Source organism: Perna viridis, chromosome 10 (assembly GCF_037379345.1).
Source record: "Perna viridis isolate PV_CMFRI_1.1 ecotype Kerala chromosome 10, ASM3737934v1, whole genome shotgun sequence".
Classification (NCBI taxonomy): Eukaryota; Metazoa; Mollusca; class Bivalvia; order Mytilida; family Mytilidae; genus Perna; species Perna viridis.
The window spans coordinates 39209916-39230313 of NC_142454.1; the positions used below are offsets into that span (position 1 = coordinate 39209916).

At 33.5% G+C, this 20398-nt stretch overlaps 1 protein-coding gene across 2 annotated transcripts; it reads left to right on the forward strand.

The window, feature by feature from the left end:
* Positions 1-7281: 7281 nt before the first annotated feature.
* LOC148605707 (uncharacterized) lies at positions 7282-19705 on the forward strand. 2 transcript variants are annotated; one of them, XM_088549598.1, is made up of 4 exons: positions 7282-7402; positions 12839-13485; positions 16877-17050; positions 18106-19705. In XM_088549598.1, exons 2-4 carry the CDS (start codon positions 12846-12848, stop codon positions 18921-18923), a joined length of 1632 nt encoding a protein of 543 aa, XP_088405724.1. In that variant the 5' UTR covers positions 7282-7402; positions 12839-12845; the 3' UTR covers positions 18924-19705. The 2 variants fall into 2 exon arrangements, with proteins under 2 accessions (XP_088405724.1, XP_088405723.1); XM_088549597.1 differs by lacking the exon at positions 7282-7402 and adding an exon at positions 10880-11099.
* The last annotated feature ends 693 nt before the right edge of the window (positions 19706-20398 follow it).

The following is a 20398-nucleotide window of genomic DNA, read 5'->3' on the forward strand; positions in this document are numbered from 1 at the left end:
GGATTAATGGATCAAAGAGAACACATTGAGTTGTTCATGTGTACGTCGAATGATAACGACAATATCGAGGCATTCCAATTCATAGACATGTCACGTAAGCCACGATCGTCGATACATTTTTAACTTAGCATCTATGCATGCGCTGTTGAATAAAGTTCATCAAGTAAGGTTTAATCAACCGCTAACGGATTTGTTCACTTAGTTCAAAAAACGATATTCCTTGAAAGACTAATCATTTATCATATAATCTTTTTAATATCATGAACTCAACTTTACTGTGGTACATGTATCCAGTAAGTAGGTCAGACCGGATAAATTTCAAACGCCTCATCTTCGCGGTCTAAATGACGATATTATGGGCACAGGAAACATATCGAGATCTTCAGGAATTAATGTTATAGACCTTGTAATTAAAAACTAAAAATAAATAAATAAACGCGAAACAGTTTCTCTTCATTACCTTCTTGTTTTATTTAAGAATAACGGACGACGTAATTTTCTTTTTTTAATTTGCTCTATTCAAGTTATAAAAGTTTATGCATTATAAAATGAAATCAACTCTATTTTAATTCAGCATTAGATTTAAGTAGCCCTTATATTATCATATTCTTCTTTACCTTACCCCGGACTTGACTTTTATGAGCAACGCGGCGGGCGTTTCTAGACAAGAATAAAACGCTTATCCTACCAATGCACCTGGACCCCGTTCTTAGTTGAGTCCAAGTTGATTATTTACTTTTGTTTCTTTGTGTGTAGAATTATCATTTTTCATTAAGTGGTGGCACGCATAAGGAAATATCACATACTATATTTCCCTTATTTCCAAGGGTTTCTGGTAGATTGGTACATAAAAATTATGGATAAAGGCTTTTGGGTGTAAAAGAACGTCAAAAAAAGTTTAAAGGTAACGACAAAGTATTGGTAAACACATAATTAATTTTTAAAAAATATTAAAGGTTTTTGTAATGAAATAGTCACATGTAAATTATATTGAAAATCAAAATAAATTCCATGTAAAAACCGTAACAAATGAATTTCTTCCTTCATTCTTTATCCAAGCCTGGGACTGTCAAAGCGGGGGCTGACAGTTTATGTTTACGGAGACTGACAAGCCGGGGACGGACAGTTTATGCTTACGGGGACTGACAAGCCGGGGACGAACAGTTTATGCTGGCAGAGACTGACAAGCTGGGACTGACTGACAGACTATACTTGCAGGAAATGACTAGCCTTGGATAGTTTATGCTGGTGGGAACTGACAGGTTATGTTGGCGGGAACTGATAGTTTACCGTGGCAGGGTTTAATATCTCAATTATGAATACTAAAATAAAACGAAATGTCTCCTGAGTTTCATATATTAATCTGAGGCTACTCTGGCACAGCTTCTTGGTATAGATTTCGTGTCTTGTTTTATATCGTGGCCTGATTCTTCGTTTTAAGTTTTCGTCTATGAAAATATGTTACTTGAAAAACGTAAACATGCTGTACTGTGCTTATATTGGTGATACACAGATATTATTGCAAGCGGTTTCTTTTTAAAGTACATGCACAGATTACGGACAAATAAAGTTGACATTGACCGATCGGTTTAAGGAGGTAGACCTTGGGTAAGGGACATAACTCATGAAATCATAGATATGTTTGTATCATACTAAATTTCACTGAAGTATTTCAAGCTTTCATTTGAAACTGAATGAAATCAGTCAAGTCACTTTGATGCTTACATGAGATTGATGAAAATGCCGAACAAACGTTCCAATGATTTAAAAGAGTTGTGTCCCTTACCCTAGGTCCACCTCCATAAAAATATTCAGTCAGTTCAATTAGCACATGCCATTTTCCTTTTATTTCAATAGGTTTAAAGTCCTATAAATTAATGACGTCATCATATATGACAATTCAAAGTAATTGCATTTAATTCGCTTCCAGAAACGATGCATTTAGTTTCATGTGATATACACGTCTTTTTAAATCAGTCAAATTAAGTATTTGCAATCAGAAGCTGCGACTCGGAAATATTATTTATCACATGGCATTTTATTGTTCATTCGCTGAACACAAACGTCTTGACCGAAAAGATTTAGCGATTCCGATCCGATTCACAAAAAAAAATCAAGCAACTGTAATATGTGTATGTTAGTCCCTCATGAAAAAAAGATAGACTTATTACATTAAAAAAAGTCAGAATTCCCAAACTGTTACAATAATGTCAAATTTGATAGAATAAATATGCCTAAGCAGACGGCTTCAATATTTATATACTTTTTATATGGAGTGTAATTACATTAATCAGGTAGCTCAGAAAACTATTCTGTATAATGAATGATAAATTCAAATCAGATCATAAAATGAAATTCGCTGTCATTACATAAAACTCCAACATTACATAATGGACAAATAATGTGATCAGGGGCAAATTTGTGTATCGTCCCCTTTCAATATCAAGATAACTATTAGATATCAGTACTCTAGTAAATGCAGACTTAGGTTACGTCAAGGTTTTTTTAAAGATTTTTTCCCCATCTTATAGATTTTTTTAATGTTCCATATGTTCTCAATTTGTACTTGCTATTTTCAATGACAAATAACAATGTTTCCCAATATGAAATATAACTATCCTCTGCGTTTTACATGGGTTAGCTTTAAACCATAAAATAATTATATAATTATTTTGCAATAAAATAGCCACACAAAAGATGTATAATTCCTAATCAAATGAATGGTTTGTAAGTTTGTACGCGCCGGAAAGATAAGATTTAATTTAACTTCAGCGTGACTGGAGCATGATTTAGTTATTTCATTTCATTTTTTGTGGGGGAGGGGTTAAAACCAACTTTTGTAACATTTATCAATTGAAAATGCCCCTGATATACAAAATTTGCATTGTACAAAAAGACATCAATTGGAAAATCGGATAAGAGAAAATTGAAAAAAAAATCGTTCCGCATTTATTTCTAAATCTATTTACTTTTTAGAAAGCAACTGCTACAGATTACGTCACACTGTATAACTAAGGCTAGAGGTAATATGAGAAATTTTCCTATTCAATTTGGATTACATTTTAGAAACTAATTAGAATGCAGTTTTTTTTGCCAAGATATAATATTATTGAAAAGACGATGATATAAAAATAAATATATTTATGTAATACCCTAGGAATTGAAGGATTTCATATTATAATGAAAAGATTATTTACTAGATGATGAGCACAATTATCTAGATAATATTAACTTTACCTAATGGAATTAAAAAAGGGAATTGTAAATTTTTGAAGTGGTAAGTCATTTACAAACAAAATATATATATTATCTAGTATTTGAATATTTTTAATGTAGTAAATCATTGCAATTTTATCGATACGAATTTCCCCCGGGACGATAGGCTGTTAAATTATAATGCATTATGCAGCTGTGCATGTACATGTAATAGCCTCGTGAATTTTATTCATTTTGTTCGTTTTTCGAACATATAAACAAACATGACATGTGACGTCATAGTTGTTTTAAAGGATTTTATACTTATTCATGTAGATTGTAATTTTGTTTATTTATTGATCTATTTACTGCTTATATTGTTCATAAAAGTATTATTTCACATTAATGTTTCTTGATGAAATACAAAACAAAATTATTTTGATTGATTTCACTTAATAAAGTCATTTGATAGTTCACTTGTCGATTGAATGGAATAGTTTGAAATGTTCGTCTGCATCGTCGACATTAGGGGGATGTTGGTATTGTGGTAGTGTTGGTGTGTTTTCTGTCTCCTTTTCTTGTTGGTGTTTGTTTGACTTTTTTTATACTTGTGCGTTTGGAGTATTTTTCAATCTTAGATTAGACTAAGTGTAGATAATAAGTAATTGATTATCTTTTTGATAACAAAATCGATTTTCTCGATTTTTTAGCCTCTAAGTGAAATCAAGAAATCCAACGTTTGAATAGTACCAATGTCAACATCCTGTGCTGTGTATGTGCATAATATAGCGCTAACACCTTTACAAATTTCAAAACAAAGCTTTATTACTTGATGTATTATAATCAATTTAGATCGAGGATCAGAATTGATATAGCAAACGAAAGAGCCTGTTAGTATATGCAATTACATGCATCCCTTACATGTACACTACCGTGGGAAAATAGTTCCATCGGCATACACCGTTAAGGTTTAAATGTAGAAAGTAAGGTCCCCTTTGTAGGTTTTTCTAATTTTTCTATATTCTATGTTATTTACGCCAATATTTACCCATTAAACAACGTTTACTGCGAACTTACTGTATGACATTAACAACGATCTAATTAACCCGAATAATTTTCCAGTCGTTATATTACGTTCCCTACGATCACTCCTCCAAAGAAGAAGAGAAACGGATACGAAAAAGGACTAGATTATAATTGTTAGGATATGATTAAAAATAGTAGAACTAAAACCTATTATCAGTGAATGTCGTTCATTTAAAATCATTTACCAGAAAAAACAACAAGTCGTTCACTGTCAATATATTCAAGTTGCCGACAAATTCTTTTCCACTCTTTGAATACTCACAAAAGGAAAAGAAAGAAAAAAAACCACACAAAATAGAACTAATGAATATACAAAAAATAATAGTAGCATAAAATATTAAAAAAAAAACAGTTTAATAACGGAAATAATGAATGTACAAAAACAAACGAACGCTTATTAAGTGCGTTTAAACGAATGGTCCGAGCGTGCGCAAAATGATGCATAACAGCACGATAAACGATACACAAATGCTAGAACGGGAAACGCGAACGTTTCAAACAGTGTATCTTAGATGCACAATAAACCATTTGATGACTACCCAACGAGATAGTAAATAGCCAATCCTAGAAAGGAAATATAAAGAGAATTGGAAGAGCTGTATCCAGACATTTTACGCAGGCCTGGACGGATCCAAATAATCAAAAAAAGGGGAGCAGTGGTTCCGAACTTTTTTTAAGAAAAGGGGTTCCAGGCTATTTTTTTTTCTCGGTGTCTATGCGACAATTTGTAGCACTTCAGTTATATAGCTCAACAACCAAAACAAGTTGTAGCTAATTGAGAGGTACATGAATCTAGGGACAAGATTTATTTCAACGATTGTGGCTTAAGTTTGAATGATTTGACAGAACAGTTTCGAACTGGAGGTCGATAAATTGAAATTTAAAGATGGAAGGACCAACTAGAAGTGTGTCTAAATGATGATATTATGGGCACAGGAATCATATCGAGATCTTCAGGAATTAATGTTATGGACATAGTAATTAAAAACCAAAAATAAATAAATAAACGATCCTATGTCAAACGCTTTGATCGCTGCATACCAAACTTTTACCGCGAATTATTTTCTCTTAATGGCCTTCTTGTTTTATTTAAGAATAACGGACGACATAATTTTCTTTGTAAGCATAACTGCTATAACTGTCAAAGCGGGGATGACAGTTTATGCTTACGGGGACTGACAAGCCGGAGACGGACAGTTTATGCTGGCGGAGACTGACAGACTATGCTGTCGGAACTGACAAACCTGAGTCTTACAGTTTATGCTGGTGGGGACTGCCCGTTTATGCTGGCGGGAACTGATAGTTTACAGTGGCTTTGTTTGATAATATCTCAATTATAAATAATGAAATAAAACGAAATGTCTGCTGAGTTTCATATATAAATTTGAGGCTACTCTAACACAGCTTCTGGGTCTGTATTTCGTATCATGGTGCATATCGTGGCCTGAATCTTTGTTTTAAGTTTTCGTCTATGAGAATATGAAGAATGTAAATGTTTTGTATTGTGCTTATATTAGTGATACACAAGTATTATTACAAGCGGTTTCTTTTTCAAGTGCATGCACCGGAATATGGACAAGTAAAGTTGACATTGACCGATCGGTTTACATGACTTCATTCAGTTCAACTAGCAAATGTTACTTTCCTATTATTTCAATATGTTTTAAGTCGTATGAATTGATGACATCCTCAAAGATGACAATTGAAAGTTATTGCATTTAATTCTCTTAAGTACTTGCAATTCGAATCTGCGACTCGAAAACAGTAACTTGTAACATGGCATTTTATTGGTCAATCGCTGAACAACAACATATCAACGGAAAAGATGTAACGACTCCGATCCAATTCACAAAAAAATCAAGCAAAAATAAAATGTGTATGTCAGTCCCTCATGAAGAAGGATAGAATGTGTACATTAAAAAAAGTCCTAATTCCCAACCTATTACAAAAATGTAAAATTTGATAGAATTAATATGCCTAAGCAGACGACTTCAATATTTATATATTTTGTGTATGGTGTATGGTGTATGGTGTGTAATTACATTAATCAGGTAGCCCAGACAACTACTCAGTTTAATAAATGATAAATTCAATTCAGATAATATAATGAAATTCGTTTTCAACTCCAACATTACATAATGGACAAATAATGTGAAAAGGGGCAAATTTGTGTATCGTCCCCTTTCAATATTAAGATAACTATTAGATATCAGTACTCTAGTAAATGCAGACTTGGGTTACGTCAAGGTATTTTAAAAGAATTTTTTCCACTTCATAAATGTTTTTAATGTTCCATATGTTCTCATTTTGTACTTGCTAGAAGACCTATTTTCAATGACAAATAACAAGGTTTCCCAATATGAAATATAACTATCCTCTATTTGTGTTTTACATGGGTCAGCTTTAAACCATAAAATAAATACTAAAGTATTTTGCAATAAAATAGCCACACACAAGATAAATCATTCCTAAACAAATGAATGGTTTGTAAGTTTGTACGGGCCAGAAAGATAAGATTTTTAAATTAACATCAGCGTGACTGGAGCATGATTTTTTTTTTTTTTTTTTTTTTTTTTTTTTTTTTTTTTTTTTTTTTTTTGTGGGGGCACGTTTAAACCAACTTTTGTAACATATATCGATTTAAAATACACCTGATGTACTACAATGTAAGTTGATCGACATCTCATTTTTTTTTTTTTTTTGGAATTATGCAATATACAAAATTTGCATTGTACAAAAAGACATCAAATTGAAAATCGGATAATAGAAAATTGAAAAAAAACATCGTCCCGCATTTATTTCTAAATCTATGAACTTTTTAAAAAGCAACTGTATCATATTACATCAAACTGTATTCTAGAAGTAGTATGAAAAATGTTCCCATTCAATTTGTATTATATTTTAGAAACTAATTAGAATGCAGGTTTTTTTTTTTAACCGAGATATATTATTATTGAAAAGACGATGATACAAAAATAAATATATTTATGTGATACCCTAGGAATTGAAGGATTTCATATTATAATGAAAAGATTATTTACTAGATGGTGAGCACAATTATCTAGATAATATTTACTTTACCTAATGGAATTAAAAACGGGAATTGTAAATTTTTGAAGTGGTAAGTCATTTACAAACTAAATATATATATTATCCAGTATTTGAATATTTTTAATGTAGTAAATCATTGCAATTTTATCGATACAAATTTCCCCCGGGACGATAGGCTGTTAAATTATAATGCATTATGCAGCTGTGTATATAGGCTAAAAACCACTAATTCCACTTCCCATAGGCTTCTATGCTAATTTCACAATATTCAATGGCTTCTCTGGACTTTACCTTAACTTTAACCTGCAGAGGACTATATATCAGCATGATTCTACATATGTCAGCTCACAATCCTCAGAATGGCATGTGGGGTTAGCAGACTTGAAGTGCAGTACTGGTCACCGGAAGTGAAGGGTCTATAAATAGCATGGGAAATCCCAGTGTTTTCACAAGATAGGGGTATATTTAAAAATCATTATGGAGATTAGGCTTCACATCACAAGAAGCAAAATTCACCTATAAAATGTACAGAAATGTTTTTCCTTTCAGAAACTGTTTAAATTTTTTAAATAAGATGAGAACTTTTTTCACAGCACTATGAGGAACAGGGGTAATTTCTGCGTAGGACTATTTTTGCGTACGTTCCAAATGCTCATTGGTTGAATTGGTGGTCTGTAACCTAAAGAGTCACTTTTTGTCTTAGAAAAAATAAATAACTACACAGGTATCTTGCAACACACATACTGAATGCATTTGCAAAGTTTCAGTGAAATGTGACAAGTACTTTTTTAAATATTTGATTTTTAAATATAGGGTAACCAAGTTGTGCGAGCAAAAAAGTGACAATATTCTACCATACTTAAATGCATTAAATATTTGCAAAGAACTTTTTCTGACTTTTCAAATAAAAAATATCAATCACAACTTGTTTTTTAACAATATTAATGAAGAAATAGTTTTAAAAGTAATCATTTTCTGAGAAATTGGTCTATTTTTAAAAATTTATTTCTGACATGCCTCCCCCTTTTTCTTGATCACATGTCAAAAATCCTAAATCTTTAAATTTTCACAAAAGGTGATATATTTGGCTTTAAATTTGTAAATACAGTGTTTTCACATTAAAACATGACCAGTAAAGGGCACCTAAAGCAAAAAAAGTGCTCAATAATGGATTTTCCATGTTGCCATAGGGGAATGCTTATATGGCCTTAACCGCAGTAATGAAACTGAGTTTTTCCTCATTTCTAACCTAATTTTTGCTCAAATCTACACAAAATTTGATTTCAAGTGCTTATTACCACCATATTTAGGTAAATATAGCCCTCAAAGTTTAATATTTGATATTTTTACTAAATTTTCTACACTTTACAAGATAGGACATAAAAATCAGCCAAATAGACCAATTTTCCATAATTTGGACCTATAACTTAAAAAAATGCATATTTTGAAGGATTTTTGTTATGTATTCCTCTCATGGCAAAGTTAACAAGATCTTCAACTAGTTTAAAGCTATTTCAAGAAACTTTTCATTTTGCCATGGCTTCATCTTAAGGCTAAAAACCACTAATTCCACTTCCCATAGGCTTCTATGCTAATTTCACAATATTCAATGGCTTCTCTGGACTTTACCTTAACTTTAACCTGCAGAGGACTATATATCAGCATGATTCTACATATGTCAGCTCACAATCCTCAGAATGGCATGTGGGGTTAGCAGACTTGCAGTGCAGTACTGGTCACCGGAAGTGAAGGGTCTATAAATAGCATGGGAAATCCCAGTGTTTTCACAAGATAGGGGTATATTTAAAAATCATTATGGAGATTAGGCTTCACATCACAAGAAGCAAAATATAAAAAACCTATAAAATGTACAGAAATGTTTTTCCTTTCAGAAACTGTTTAAAGTTTTTAAATAAGATGAGAACTTTTTTCACAGCACTATGAGGAACAGGGGTAATTTCTGCGTAGGACTATTTTTGCGTACATTCCAAATGCTCATTGGTTGAATTGGTGGTCTGTAACCTATATACATATAGTAGCTTCGTAAATTTTCGTAATTATCGTAATTTTGTTCGTTTTTCAAATTCATGTAGGCTGTAATTTTGTTTATTTATTAATCAATTCACTACTTAATACGTATTATTTTAAAAATGTATTATTTCTCGTTAATTTTTCCTGATGAAAAACAAAACAAAATTATTTTGATTGATTTCACTTAATAAAGTCACTTGATATATTACTTGTCGATTGAATGGAATAGTTTGAAATGTTCGTCTGCATCGTCGACGTTAGGGGGGTGTTGGTATTATGGTAGTGTTGGTGTGTTTTCGCTATTGTTTTATGTCTCCCTTTGTTGTTGTTGTTTGTTTGTTTTTATACTTGTGCTTTTGGAGTATTTTTCAATCATAGATTACACTAAGTGTAGATAATAAGTAATTGATTATTTTTTTGATAACAAAATCGATTTTCTCGATTTTTTAGCCTCTAAGTGAAATCAAGAAATTCAACGTTTGAATAGTACTAATGTCAACATCCTGTGCTGTATATGTACATGTTATAGCGCTAACACCTTTACAAATTTCAAAACAAAGCTTTATTGCTTGGTGTATTTTAATCAATTTAGATCGAAGATCAGAATTGATATAGCAGTCGAAAAAGCCTGTTAGCATATGCAATTACTTGTATCACTTACATGTACACCACCGCAGGAAAATAGTTCCATCGGCATACACCGTTAAGGTTTAAATGTAGAAAGTAAGGTCCCCTTTGTAGGTTTTTCTAATTTTTCTATGTTCTATGTTATTTACGCCAATATTTACCCATTAAACAACGTTTACTGCGAACTTACAACAAGCAATTAACAACGATCTAATTAACCAGAATAAGTTTCTAGTCGTTATATAACGTTCCCTACGATCACTCCCGCAAAGAAGAAGAGAAACGGATACGAAAAAGGGATGGATTATAATGGTTACGATATAATTAAAAGTAGTAGAATTAAAACCTCTTATCATTGAATCCCGACAAATTCTTTTACACTCCTTGAGACGTTTAGGTTTACCGCACGCACGATACCTAAACGCACGATAAACGCTCACTTAACGCACGATCAACGAACGCTTTTAGTTTAAACGCACGGTAGACGAACGACGTAAAATGTTGGATAAAATTGTAATATTTGAATCCCTTTAAATGAATTTAATTCAAACAATCAAGCAATCACAAAATACAATTTAGAAAAAATTATTTGCCACTGGCATTTTTATATTTGTTAGAATTTTTATATAGCTGTTAGTATTTGATAGACATGTCCTTCAATCCTCGCTCTACTACTTTGAGAAGAGACTTAATATTCAGTCAGAACAAAAGAACGTTCTGCAGATATATGTCAAAACCAAATATTGTCACAAAAATAATCCTGCAGCTTATAATACGAAAGACACCGGCCCAATAATACTTCTCAAACCACAATTTGTTGAGGACTTGATATTGTGCACGTTGTTCAGCAGATAAATTAAACATTTACTTGTGGTTGATAGCTACAAGGATATGCGAGTGAACGACAAAAAAACCTAATCTTATTTTGATAATATATTTTTTTTCAAAAAGCAACACTAAAACCTGCACTCTTAAAATGTAAGGAAAGGTCGCGTTGATCTAAATGCTGCATGTGTTACGTAACTTTCTATAAAGGAGATTTTGATTTCTCGTGTCTTCGTAAATAAACACACAACTTACAAAGATTTTGATTTGGAAAGTAGAAAAAGGTAAGAAGCTAATACTGTACAGAATACCGGAAGTGTTTTTTTGTTTTTTTGTTTTTGTTTTTTTTTTTTAACTTTGTTTTTGTTTTTGTTTTTTGTTTTTGTTTATATGTTTGGTTTTTTTTTCAATTAAGGAAAACAATTGAGGACTTTTTCAGCACCTGAACTGTGGGGGTTGATTTTTATCTTTATTGATTTTAGCTAGTTAATGTTAATTTCATTCATGTTTTTTTATGACTTTTTAAGGTTCTGTAATTGAAATATCTAACAAAAATGAGAAGGGGTAGTTTATCAAATTTATATCGATATTTTGATCAATAGAGATGAAAGATTTACGCATCCGACTTATCATGAAACAGGAAGACGTGAATTGTTAGCCAATCATAAAACTTCAAGCAATCTGATATGCGTTCTTTGTCACATTGGCCGCTTATTTGCTCCATCCAGAATGGAACGCTTCTCTTACCTTTTTGTGTCTAAGCCATCAGTACTGCACGCACATGTTCTTCCTTCTCTTCTGCTTAATTTGTGTATCTGCATTAAATGCATTTATCATTTTCAGCTTAAAAAACACAACTACTTTCCTATTCTTTTCTGTAATGGGAATAGCACTTCTTTAATGCTGGAATATCTGCTCTTTTCCTTTACTGCGAAAGTATCCCAATCTCAAAGTTTTGTTTCCAAATTTTGTTAAGATGTGATTTTGAATGCGTTGATTCATGAGAGCATCACAGTTTAGATGAAATGGAAATTTGAACTGATCATCTATGTATCAATCTCTTGCGCAGAGGGTATATTCGCCATTCGCAAGTTTTATACCTCTGCCACATTCAGTACTTTACCCGCCTCAATATGCAAATTAGTGGAGTACCAAGGAAACAACTATAATCTTGAAGAGTGATTTGTAGTAGACCAGGAAGCGGTTACAGGTCTGTGGAGGTGATTGCACGTGCTTGTGCTTTGATCGACGATTATACAGTCAGTGCACGTTAAAAAATGAGATAGTTTCTGCAAAATATACATTAGAATGGGTGCATGAAGCAAAACAATAATAAAACGCATTAAATGTCAGCTCATAATAAAAGTTTTCCTTTGTAGGTGCATTGAATTCCCTGAATATAGCATTGGGTAACAAGAAAAAATGAAATGGAAATTTTAATTTCCGTGTCAGCTTGCCTTCCTGCCATTCTTTGTCGAGTACGAATCGTCTATACTTACCAAACTAAATTTGTTTGGATAGTTTACTACAGAATGTACATTTTTAAAATGTACAAAATGTGTGTACTTAAATGTCAAAATGTGATTTCAACCTCACGTCTCTACGCTTAGGGATGTTAACTTATAGGTATCAAAATAAAATAAAGGTTTAGCCCTTCTAAAGTGAAGGTGAGAGAAGAAGGTTGGTGCGAGTTATCCATAGAGTGGCATGAAGGACACGATACGATGATTAAAATATCACGCTAAACATTCTGATGCATCATATTAATGTAGCAGACTAAATAGTATTCAATCTTTTAAGTTCTGAAAGCGTTCCGGATAAAAAAAAAATCGAGAACGAAGCATACAAGCATTGTTGTAATTTCAACATAATTGCACCATTTACATACAAAAAAATAAGTTACAGGAGAATGCATCGGAGTCACTATACATGTATAATTAACTAAATATTTGATTGAATGCGTTTTATTTTCTGTGTTATTCGTGCTTTTTGAATAAGAAAGAGAATATTTTATTTCCTGTAGAATAACGATGCCATCCTGTGGAAAGATTTTTAGAACGATCCAAGCAAAACAAATCGAGGAAGATGACCTCGGAAAGGCAAAGCAGTTCCGGTTGTTTAGTGTAGCAAGACCGCACATGAGAGGATTTCACTCGTCGTGGTTCTGTTTCTTCATTGCGTTTACTTCATGGTTCGGTATACAGCCTCTGTTGCCAACCATTAGAAAAGAATTTGGCTTCTCAAAGGTTGATCTTGCAAATTCAGGTACTGCAAGCGTTGCTGCAACCATTGCAGTTCGAGTTATTATCGGGCCATTATGCGATAAATTTGGACCAAGGAGGACTATGGCAGGCCTTCTTATATGCGGAGCAATACCAATGGCGTTATCTGGTCTAATAAAAACAGCCACCGGCTTGATAGTTCTGCGACTGTTCATCGGAGTTCTCGGTGGCACCTTCGTCCCCTGTCAGTTTTGGTCTAGTGCCATGTTTAGCCCAAAGATTGTAGGTACGGCCAATGCCTTAGTTGGAGGTTGGGGTAATTTAGGAGGAGGATTTACGTTTCTCTTGATGCCTGGCCTATTCCAGCTTGTAAAGAAGTGCGGAGCTGATGAATTCTTAGCATGGAAAATAGCAGTTGCCATACCTGCAGCAGTATGCGTAATAATAGGTAAGGTTAATTTTACCACAAACGTATACAATGAATCAAGTCATTTCCAAAATCAACATAATTATGTGCGTGTATGAAGTGCGTCATTATTTACGTTAGATATTATAAAATTACAAAATATATCATTACTGTGGATATGTAACGTAACGTGTCATTGTTCCCCTTTGGAAACCGTGATTATATGGGACTGAGTAGTTCAGGAAGCAACGTTTGATTTTTTATTGATAGGGTGCACTAGACCGAAAATCATGTGAAAATAATGGAAGGCATGCTATTGATCAAAATACAACTGCACATATGGTTTCAGAGTTAACAAAGAAACGACGGGATATATAAATTATAATCATGAAACATATTTAAATGAACGCTCCTTTAGGGTAAATCTTTAAATGAACGCTCCCGTAGGGTAAATTTTTACATTTGTGTATAATTGTATATCTGACGTTACTTGTTTTATTATAATATAAAATTTTAAAAAAAAATAATATTTTTAAGCTATAATTTCAGTAACATTTCAAATATTTACATGTATAAGTACATATAGTTTATTGAAAGCATGATACGTGATTTAGGTGAAAGATTTTATTACCACTGGTTCGTCTGTGGAAATATGAGTGTGCACATGTTGCATTTTACAATTAACAAAGTTTCAAAATCAGTGGCTAATCCAAAGGTGGATCCCAACTTTTAAGAATAACCAATTAATATCTTGCAAAATTTGAGCAAAATTAACCAAATAAAAGCCTGGACCCTCCCTCATTTTCAACATCTATGTTCCCTCACATGGAACCATACATTTGTACACCTCAGAGCGTCCTAAACCTGAGTAGGGTTCTGAGCACTATTGAGTCGCCTTTTACCACAAGCTTAGCATTGCTGTGGGTCAATTCTTTTTACACCCGGACCCGCACGGGGCACGTGTAAAGTCAATTTCCTGATTCTATTTTTAGCGCTTTTCTGTCCATCGCGAAAACAGTGCAAGTTAATAACTACACATGTACGTTCGTATCGCACGATTAATACGTATACAGTAAATTATCCTTCTGAACATAATTTGCAAATTTAATTATTTACATAACCTGTACTAATAGCACGTGTTCTTCCAGCACGTTTTGAAGGGAAAAAATCAAGTACATTAGTACATTTGAATATGGGACGTTGACCTTTCAATAAATAAGTATGATTTTTTTTTGGTTCAATGAAGCGACAACGTTTATATTGCTTGATGTTCACTGCTGTTATTGTCCTGAAATACATTTTAATTTGGAATAACGAAAGAAGATTTTACAAGGATTAAAAAATAGTTCAATAGTCTAGGATTATTTGATCATGCTTTGGAAAAATGAAGGGGACCAAGAATCGAACAGAAATCTAACGAATATATTCCAACAAAGGACATGAGATATTAACCGACAAAACACGTACAAAGATACAACGAGCAACCCGGACTCCACCAAAAACTAGTCTAAGAGTATAGACCAGGTGCACCGGTAGGGTAAATGTCCTCTGTTTTTCTAGAAACACCTACAGATTTGCTCATAAAAAGTCGAGTCCATGGTAGACGAAAGAGGAAACTTTAAGGAAAACTATGACACGGTTAATCAATTCTCATGGTGCAGATGAATACAGCGTAACAATCCACGAATTCATGATGACGACCATAAAACTTGTTTAGTGATGACTTCAATCTTGTAGCTACATAACACTGTTCCTTCCAGATTTGTAAGAAGTCTAGCGCGTTACAAAAAGGGGGTTCAGGATATTTTATGATCAATTTAACACCATTTAGCACGAAATTAACATTTTTTTTCCAAAAAGGGAAGAGGGAGCCCACGTTTCCTTCCCCGGAATACCCTAGATCCATCACTGTTCTGGACAACTTAAGAGTGCATGTAATTATATAATAGTTGTCGATAGACTGGTCAATATCTTGATATTTAGAAATTAAACTGTCCTACGGGCAGTCTAAATGTCACGATATTGACTAGTTTATCAACAACTATTATGTTTATTTCATTGAGGAACCATATCCTCAATTTTTTTTCAGAACGCCATGCAAATTGTATTTCTGCATATTTACATTGACAACTGCTTGATTACGAATGCGTTTTAATTAGGGGACGTAACTCTAAATTCGTAACCGGGCATTATTGACTGGTAAAACTTTATACTGCAGGTTAATTAATACCACATGAGACGGTTTTATCTGATTGAAATTACTGACTTTTCGCTGATATGAAGTAATGGTAGTTAGTACATGTAGTAATTGTAGAAGTATGGGGTGCATAAGAGGCTCACGACCTTTTTAACCAGTTAAGTAATATATGGAAGTGGATGACCCGAAATTCCGTGTCGGAATAGTAGTGATACACGGAATTGCTTCTCCCTTGTGACGATCATTACTCCCGTCATTACACTCACGGTTATAATTTGTTTTGGAAATAGATCTGAAAGCCACTGAGGTGTAGTTTGATTGACATAGAACTTTTTAATTTCGAGTCAGAATAAACTAGCCTTAGATTCTTGTGTACAGTCGGTTTTGTTTGTGCTTGTGTGTTTGTTTCTTGTTGAATGTTCCATTTTGTTTTGTTGATGTTGCTGCTGTTGTCTGTGAATTTGTTTTTACTCGACGTGATCTTGTGCCGGACACATACATGGATATGAAGTACATATTTTAGTTCATGATTTTTCTTACATTTTCCCTTTTTATATAATGATCTAAAATGATTCAGTTTGTTTTCTGTCAGCATCGGGGTTATTTTGTAAAATATGGTCGGTTAATAACGCGAACTGAAATTCTGTCCTTTCTACGGTGTTCATGAAGCACACATCGTCCCAACCATACATCGTCCCAAGCTTGGTTATGCCGTACAACATGAAAAAAAATATAAGTAGATGAATTTTAGGGTTTTTTTCGGTCACTTTAATCATCGCCCTATTCCCGTTTCCGAACGTCTGTTCAGCAAATGATCTGACAGATTTTCTTACCATGACAAAAGAAGGCAAACATGTATATATTCACCGACTTGGTAAGTTCTTTAAAAATTAACATTTTTTTTCGAAATCCTCCTAAAGTACATTGTACATGTACACGTATCTGCTTTCCAAACCTTCCTTTTTGTAAATATGAATAACAACAACTTTAAAACCCTTTCATGCAAGCAGTTCGAGGGATTTTGAAGAACACAGGTTTACGGGACCCAGGATATTACTTGCTCGTTTTTGCCTAAAATCGTACTAAGTTAAACTTTCCCAAAAAGGGGGGGGTTCCAATCCCCGAAACCCCTCCCTTGGATCCACCACTGTTATGTACGTCTATACCTTATCATACATTTGTATTTTTATGAACATCTCATGAAAGACAATGAAATATCATGTCCTACACTTCTAGGTATCACGATTCTGTTTTCCTCGGATGACTGTCCTCAAGGAAAATGGGTGAACCGGAAGCTTCCCGAAAAGTCAGTCGATACGGAGTTAGAAGAAAAAGATGAAGAGAAAGGAGTTCCGAATAGAGGTTTTGAGAATGATGTCCAATATGATGAAATAAAGGGGAAAACGAAAGGCAAGGGAGCGAATAATTTACAATTTCTAAAATACTTTGATTCATACGCCAAATAACATCATTTTTTCTACTGTGTACATGAATGGACCAACCCATTCCGAAAAAGAAATAAATGAAAGTACATACAAGAAGCAGACAAAAACAACAAAGAATGTTATATCTAGCACGCATTTTATTAGTCCATGAACTGATAAACGGATTCGTGAATTTTTATAAACTCGCCTTGATCTTACTCAAGCATTTACAAACTTATTTCGTTTGCAGGTTTAAAATGCTTTATAAAACAATTCAGATACCTACATGTACAAATGTACATGTCGTCTTTAAATTTGACACAGGTATATTGTAGTACAATGCGTCAGTAGTTTTTTTAAAGGCGTATATTGTATGTGATCCATTACTGTGGTACATACTTGTTACTATTTCTCAATAATAATAATTTATACAGAATCGAAGTGGGCGTTATACAGTTAAACCTGTCCAAACTGAACTCATTTAGGAGTTCAGACGTTGTTCGGTTTAGGAAGGTGTTTTGTTCAAAATATGAAGGAAGTTCATAGGAAATTGATTTGGAACTAATTATCAGTTTATTTAGGGTTAGTTCGGTTAAGACTAGTTGGTTCCACTGTCCTTTTAAATATTTTAATGGCAAATGGATTGCCCATACCTTTTACAATGTAATCATTTGAATAGTTCATGTGATATATTATCTCCAATTGTCACTGTCTCACGTTACAGCAATGCTTTGCTTTAAAAATTCCATTACAGTACTTTTCACAGAAAAAAAAGAGAAGTTCAACCAAAAACCTCCCTCACATATCTCTTTGCTTATGCGGGAGATTTTAAATATTTCATTGATTTTGTGGGAGCCCCTTTTCCCCTAATTTAGGAAGGTTAACTGGCATGATTGCCTAATTTCTTGTTATTGCTGGTTTACTTATATATGTATACTTACATACTTATATTACTTGCTGAAAAAGTTATTATAATTTGAAGTAGTCGTAAATGCTTATACAATATTTCTGACATTCGATCTTTTGTTTTTATCCTTATAGAAAATGAGACTTCGGTTGACAAAAGCACCCAGACAATGGCAATCAAAGAAGGGCTGCAATGTTCAGCTGATAGATGTTGGTCATATTTTACCGTGCTTATTCTTGTTATACAGTATGGTATGTGTTTCGGGGTTGAAATCGCCGTCAATACTGTCATGAACCTATACTTCCTGTACAAATTCAAGGTAGAAGGTTGCGAATCGAGCGCACCTACAGGTAACACTAGCTTATACAACGGTACTACGCCGATACCTGGAGCTTCAAGCACCATCGATGAATGTAGCATATTGGATCAAGATAACGCTAGTTTGATAGCATCATTATTTGGACTCATGAATATTTTTGCCAGGGCTATGGGAGGCATTTATTCTGACATTTTGCGGAAACATTTTAAACTTTCAGGACGATTGTTGGCTCATTTTACTTGTCTTGTGGGAGAGGGTGTTATGCTTATTATCTTTAGTAACATGACCACTATACCTTCGGCCATTGGTGTAATGGTAATTTTTAGCATCTTTGTCCAGATGTCTGAGGGTACGACCTTTTCAATTGTCCCATATGTGTCCCCTAGACATGTCGGTATCGTGTCGGGACTGGTTGGCGCTGGAGGCAATGCCGGTGCACTAATCTGGAACACAATTTGGGCCCAGCTCGTTGAGACTAACCCGAGTCAATGGTTTATGATACTAGGTATAACCGTTCTAGCAGGTAGTTCATTGACTCTTTTAGCCGCTGTTCAGCAAGAAAGAGTTTGGGGCATTTTCAAATGCAAGGACTCAAAGGGAAAATCATATAAAGAAGAAAACTCGAAGTTATGAAAGGTTTACTAGTAGTGTAATTGGCTAGTATAGTACAATGCAAAACGTGTGAAATGAAACACAACACAAACACATGGACACTTCTATACGTATAACACACAAGCATAGACACATATAAAGTCACATATACAAATATAGTACCAGTTATCATAGTTCTTTGCCAATTAAGGAGGTAACCTAAGGGACACAACTCTTACACATCATTGGAATGTTTATTTTCAGCATTTTACATCAATCTCGTGTAAGCATCTTGGAAACATGGGTTGGTTTCATTCTGTTTTTAAATTAAATGAAAGCTTGATAAGCTTTGGTGAAATTGAATATGATACAAACATATTGCTAATTTCAAGAGTTATGTCCCTTACCCTAGGTCTACCTCCTTAAGGTTGACGGCAGCAGTGTTTGTGCGGGTCGAGAGATTTCAAACAGGAGATTCTAGAAAATGGGTGGTTTCAGGCTACTATTTGCTCATTTTGTGCCCACGTTTCGAGGGAAATTATTTTTAAAAGGATTTCTGACCCCAGGCGCATTGTTGATTCTTTAATGAAAACATAAATATATACAATGTATTTACATTTATTATTTTCTCAAGACATTGTAATTGTATCAAAGCTTATTCCAACCTGTAAACTTCTATTTGTCTGTCCTTCACATAGTACACTAGTGTATATATAAACGTTTTCTATTTCAACGTGAAGATTCCTATTAAAAATGAAAAAATATATATTAAAACAAATTATAAGTAAAATGTGAAAAGAAACAGTTTTTGTTTGTTTGTTTGTTTGTTTGTTTGTTTTGGGGGTGGGTGGGGGGGGGTTTCAAAATTCAACTTTCCCATTGTTAATTATGGAATAGACTTAGTGGGGGAAGCACGAATTCTAATTCATTGATACATGTACTTGTTTATCCTAGATTTACAATGAAAATGGCCATATTTACATGTATGTGTACGAACATATATCATGTCTTCAATAATTCATTTCATCTGATTAATAAAAACGAAACTTCTTCAGAATCAGGGACTTCCTGTTTCTAAGAAAGGGAAACATGTTTTTTTACTTCAGGTTCATGATCCGTCCTTTATTGCTTTAGACCAACTTTTCATTTGTGTTTCACAAAGCGTATTAATGGCTGTAAAATGTACATGTACGATGTAGTTGTATCACAGGAACTTGAATAGACGAGGACTTTTACTACGATCTAGGGGGTAAGATAAAACAGATTTACAACAATCAGTCAGATATCCAAAACAAATATTTATTTAGATATTACATTTATAGTTTTGTAAAAGTTCTGCGAGTTAGTTTATTTATGTCTATAAACTCAAACAAACAATGTAAAAAGCACATTCATGTATTTTTTTTAATTTTAAATACAGTCCTTGTAGCAGGGATTGTGTAATTAAGGGGCGGTAACCCCAAGTGATAGTCGTAATAAGGAAATAAGAGGGTGCAGAATTTATTGCATTTTTATTT